Source organism: Pelecanus crispus, chromosome 18 (genome assembly GCF_030463565.1).
Source record: "Pelecanus crispus isolate bPelCri1 chromosome 18, bPelCri1.pri, whole genome shotgun sequence".
Taxonomy (NCBI): Eukaryota; Metazoa; Chordata; class Aves; order Pelecaniformes; family Pelecanidae; genus Pelecanus; species Pelecanus crispus.
The window spans coordinates 8,613,556-8,619,458 of record NC_134660.1 but is presented as its reverse complement, the minus strand read 5'-3'; the positions used below and the strand labels follow the sequence as shown (position 1 = coordinate 8,619,458).

General features: G+C 42.0%; 1 protein-coding gene across 1 annotated transcript; it reads right to left on the bottom strand.

Annotated features, from left to right (window-relative positions):
* Positions 1–2,803: 2,803 nt before the first annotated feature.
* Positions 2,804–3,735, bottom strand: LOC104038079 (olfactory receptor 10C1-like). Its single transcript, XM_009492336.2, is given in 2 exon segments — positions 2,804–2,916; positions 2,919–3,735. Coding segments are annotated over 2 exon segments (930 nt in total).
* Positions 3,736–5,903: the final 2,168 nt, after the last annotated feature.

Genomic DNA, 5,903 nt, shown 5'->3' with positions numbered 1-5,903 from the left:
CAGGCCATTAAGAAACCCAAGCCCCCCCGGACTTTTAGTGCATCAAGCTGGACCAGACAGCGAGTAAGGGGTGCAATCAGAAGCCAGGATCCCAACAGGGGTACCAGGCAGGCAGAGGTGCTGTGCTGATGCTTGGGGGATCCGCAAAGGTGAGTGTGCTTGTGAACCCAGAGAATGTAATGTGTAAGCCAGCACTAGTGACCACCAGTCTCTGCCAGCCCCAGAGGAGGAGGAGACACAGCTGTCTGTGCTTGGGTGTGGTATGGGTCCTGTATGTGGCTGCTCTTGACAGCAGAGCCTTCGCTGTGGCAGTCTGTGTGACTGGCCGTGTCAGTGTCCTCTGTGTGTGCCTGTCTGGGCACGTCCATGTGTCTCTGGGATAGGTGCTCACCTTTGCTGCTGGTTGAACCTGCAGACAGGAAAGTGGCTGCTGTGTCTCTCAGACTGGTCAGAGATCCCAGGTCCCCAGGAATTGGTCTGGGCTGCCAGAGGCGGTGGCCACTCCTAATAACCCTTTATAACATCTGCACACATCTTGACTGAAGCCCATTGTCCACCAAGGAGTTCGTGCAGGCTGTAGCGCTGTGCTATGCTGCACATCCAGTGTAGTCTTCAGGTCTGTGTGGTGCTGCACAAATCCCCTGGCCACAGGATAAACTCAGCAGCTCATTTAAACAGAGGAGCCTGTGTGCAGCTCCCACTTGGTACCAGGGATTACACCACCTGCATGGCCTTGCCTTTATCTAACAGTGCAGCAAGAAGTTCTCATGTGAACATCCTTTCTGTGTGACAGCAGAAATTATGGATATAATAGGGTTTTTTTTTTTAAAAAAAATCCTATACTAACTCAAATGACCAAAATGTAGTAACCCTTCCATTGATGGGATGTACGTGGCATGCTGCATGTTGATCAGAGGCCCATTTGTTTCTTCACAACTTGGGGTTCCCAGCAGCTGAAGTGATGCAGCTTTATCTGTACTATCCTCTCCTCTACAACATTAGTTCTAATAAAAAGCTTTTTAAATTATACTTGATACAGTCTGTGTGTCTGTTTTATTGCGATCATAACAGTCTAGCAACTCCTGGTGCAAAACACCCTCCTATGCTTCTCCCATCTTAATGACTAATTTCACATCCACTGTCTTAGCTTAGCAAAGAAAGTGAGAAGAATGAAGAGGCAAGCTAGGATCCCATGAATCCTCCAGATGGGTACATACCACAACCAGGGAAAAAAGGAAAAAAAAAATGAAGTTTAACCTTCCTTTTAAAATTACAGGTCTCAAACCATCTTCCCCGCTTCCTTAACATTCAAGTAGTTCCTTTCATCCCACAATTAACCTTTTATTTGCACAAAAAGAGACATTGTTTTCATCTGCTCTTAATTCAGAAGCCTAAGATATAGATATGTTTACATAAACTTAGCATTTTGACTTCACACACAAAAAATATACAGCAATGGAGATGTCTAAGTGGTAGTTTGTCTCTTACTGCAGCAGAAAGCTAGTTTAGAACACCTAAACTGTGTTTTTACTTTATTTATTTCACTCCATTCAATACCAGTGGAGAACAGGGTTATCAGCCCAGCCATAGTTCTTTACATTCAAGATATTTGAAGTAAAGCAAATCATTACCCCTTCAGGCCTTCAAACAAACTTGTTTCACAGACTAGAACTGAACAGCTCATCTGGGAAATATCTTAATCAGAAATCACCAGAAGACTTAGATATTTGTGGAGTGCTGCTCATTAGGTCCATTGTCTTCTTCTCTGGTAATTTCTTTCACTCATAACTGTGTAATTACTTTCAGATAAGCTCCACAGAAATGTTTTCACAATATTCAGAGAATATTGTGAGTTTCATCTTACCACAGGTAGACATGTCTGCAATGTACGGAACTACTTCTGTATGGACGGACAGGGCATAAAGGATATGGTAGCATGTAATTCACTTGATCTGTTTGCCAAACCTACCTTAAAATGACATGAAAAATAACCTGAAAAATACCTCTTAAAAAAACCAAAAAAACCAAAACCAAACCCAAACCCCCCCCCCCCCCCCCCCCCCCCCCCGCAAAATGGAGTTGTCTGGAGGATTGACTCAGGCTACAAGGTAGATATGAATTTTTGGTAAGTGATAGCAAGTCATACTGTCCTTGTGTCCTGGTTTTGGCTGGGATAGAGTTAATTTTCTTCCTAGTAGCAGGCATAGTGCTGTGGTTTGGATTTAGGATGAGAAGAATGTTGATAACACATTGATGGTTTAGTTGTTGCTGAGTACTGTTTATGCCAGTTTATGTTATGTTTATGACTTTTCAGCTTCCCATGCTCTGCCAGGTGCACAAGAAACTGGGAGGGGGCACAGCCAGAATAGTTGATCCCAACTGGCCAAAGGGCTATTCCATACCATATGACGTCATGGGCAGTATATAAACTGGGGGGGGTTGGCTGGGGAGCAGCGATTGTTGCTCGGGAACTGTCTGGGTATCGGTCGGCAGGTGGTGAGCTATTGCATTGTGCATCACTTGCTTTGTATATTGTTGTTATTATTATTATTATTATTATATTGTTACTATTATCATTACTATTTTACTTTATTTCAATTATTAAACTGTTCTTATCTCACCCCAGGAGTGTTTCTCACTCTTACTCCTCTGGTTCTCTCCCCCATCCCATCGGGGCAGGGGGAGTGAGTGAGCGGCTGCGTGGTGCTTAGTTGCTGGCTGGGGCTAAACCACGACACCTTGCAGTAATGCACACAATACCAAAGCTACTGCTAGATTTAATCTAATATAGTTCATAAACATGTCACATATTTATATTTTTAGCTACCAGTCTTTTCAAGGCTTTTTTCACCTCTTTATTCCTCAAGCTGTAAATCAAAGGGTTCATCATTAGAGATATCAGTGTGTAAGACAAAGCAGTTTGTTACAGCTGCTTGAATAAAACGCTTTGGGTCTCAAGTAGGTGACAAGGGCAGATCCGTAAAACAGAGTGACCATGACCAGAGGAGACGAGCAGGTAGACAACGTTTTTCTCCTGCCCGCAGCGGATGGCATCTTGAAGATGCTGTGGAGTACCTGGACATATGACACAACGGTGAGTAAGAAGGGGACCATGATGAAGAGGACAGCTATTATGTAGGTGGTGATTTCATTCTTGTAGGTGTCCACACAAGCCAACTTCAGCAGATGCAGCAGATCACAGAAGAAGTGACTGATCCTGTTGGGCCCACAATATGGAAGGCTAAAGATGAAAGCTGTCTGCCCTAAGGTCACCAAGACCCCAATAAGCCAAGATACAACTGATAGCAGGAAGCACTTATTCCAGCTCATCATGGTTGCATAGCACAGGGCATGGCATACAGTCACATAGCAAACATAGGCCATGGCAGACAGCAGACAACATTCTGTGACCCCTAAGAGGGAGAAGGCATACGTCTGTGTGGCACAACCCAGAAAGGATATGCCTTTCCTTTTTGTGAGGACATTCACCGCCATCTTGGGGACTGTGGATGTAGTGTAGCCAATCTCCAGGAAGGACAAGTTCTTGAGGAAAAAACATATGGGGGAGTGAAGGGCAGCATCTACCATAGTGATCATAATGATGGGGATGTTTCCAACCAAAGTACTGAGGTACATAAGCAATACCAGACAAAAGAGAAAGCCTTGGATCTCTGGAATGCTGGAGAAAGGTAAAAATTGGAAATAGGTCACCACTGTGTGGTTCCAGCTGGTCATGTCCCTCAGGTTTCTTTTTAAATGCAGAAATCATTACATATCCATTTTCTAGTTAATCTAGAGAAATACAAAATAGGAAATTAAATATTTATATATATTGCTTTGTAATAGGACAAGATCCCAAAAGAGGAAGTGATATTTTACTGACGTGTTTCAGTATTTTTAGTACTAAAGATGTTTAGAAGAGGGAGGGAAGGTGGTTCCCTTCACATAGCTTTTGATAAGTAAGAAAAACTTTTCCAAATGAGTGTACTTCACTTCCAGTCAATGGGAAGGAAGATATGTCTTCTGTATGATGGCAGAATATTTTATTCCTCCTGCCTTTCAGGATGAGGATTGTACTCTACTGCCCCAGTCTTTGAAGTGGACTTTTCTCCCATTAGCCAGCTTAGATCTGCTACCCTAACACCTGCTGCCAAGCAAAGAAGGCTGGTCTCTTAGAACACGGAAATGATTAATCTGCTGATAAAGCAGTTTTTCTGGCAATGAGTTCCTCTTGCTATCATTCTGTGGATGGGGTTCATTCTACAAAAGAATCACCTACTGACAACAGATAATCCTGTATACACTCTGTATACACAGTACCACACATGGTTACTATCATCAGTGTGTGTCTTCACTTCTATCCCACCTGCACACTGCATAAAACCAAAACTAGTACAAGTCCACAAAAAAAGGTAAAACCGAGAGCACATGCTATCTTTTGTTTCTCCACTCAGGATTAGGTCAAGTTCAGCATAGTGTGAACAGACAGGAGGCAATAGGCACAAATAGAAATACAGGAAATTCCATTTAAAAAGAAGTGAAGGTTTTCTTGTTTGGTTTGTTGTTGTTTTATGTTGAGTTTGGTCAAGCACTGGAGTAGGTTACCCAGAGAGGCTGTGGAGTCTCCACTTTTGGAGATACTCAAAATCTGACAGGACATGGCCATGAGCAATGTGCTCTAGCTGACTCTGCTTTGAGTGGGGATTTTTATCAGATGATCTCCACAAATCCCTGCCAATCTTGACTGTTCCATGATTCTGTGAAATTAACTTTTTACAGAATGGTACACATGCAGTTTTCCTCTCATAATTTATCCAAACACTAGAGAGATGTTTTTGAAGGTTTTTTTTATACATTGAAGAGGACAGGGAAGACTTTCTGTTTAAAATAGCTGTTCTGATTTCATTGACATAATTTGAATGGGATGGGAGACATAACTTTCAGTTAATAAGGAAAAAGCGAGGCTCAAAGCACACATATGTGCAAACACACACATACACAGAAAACCCCAGATATTATAACTCCTTCCTATTAATAATTAGAATAAGAAAGTGCTAAAGAATGTGGATCACTCTCCAGGAAATTACCTTTGTCCCAGGCACTCTTCAGGAGGAGCATTTCTTTTCAAAAATAAAAAAAGTCTTGGAATTTATTTTCTATTCTAATAGTCCATTGACTCTGTAGATAGGTAAGTCTCCCTTAAAGAGAAGCCCTGTGTAGGTGGCAGAACGATAACATACAGAAGAAGAGAATGAAGACTGAGGTAAAATAAGGTAGTTCATTTGTCATTAGGAGAAGGCTGTGGTTAATATTTCTGGAAAAGCCGCATCACAAACCTTGAGTATTTTCCCAGTGGAAAATAATCTGTTGGGTATTGATCGCTTGCAATTGTAGGAGACAGTTATTTTTTACTCATTGTTTAGGTATGACAAAACCCCCTCTCCTGTTAGCTCCTGGAACTAATTCTAAAGAAAGACCTATAGAGCACTTGCGTACCTGTTTTAATTTGTTATTTTTTTAACCAGTCATGGTCTTGGGGCTGATCCCACCTAACTTTAGGGATAAAATTTTGCTGTGGAAATAAACTACACAAACTAGGCACAGGAACAAGGCTTTGCAGGAGGAGAGAACATGTGGATAGGTCATGTCTAACTGGCTCTCTAATTAATGGTAAGGGACAGGCCCCTCCATGGGAGAAACTCGTCATGCCAACTCAGATTGTTCAGAAATTAATCTCTATGGATAATAGTTTCTGTCTTTATTTGGGTGAATCATACTATGGTTCTGTTTAATTAAACAAAGATACAGCATTTTCAAGCAGTCACTTACCTTGTCATGCAGAAGATACCTGCATCACATTAGGTGATTCTTCCCTACAAAATCACTTTCTGGTGTTCACAGGA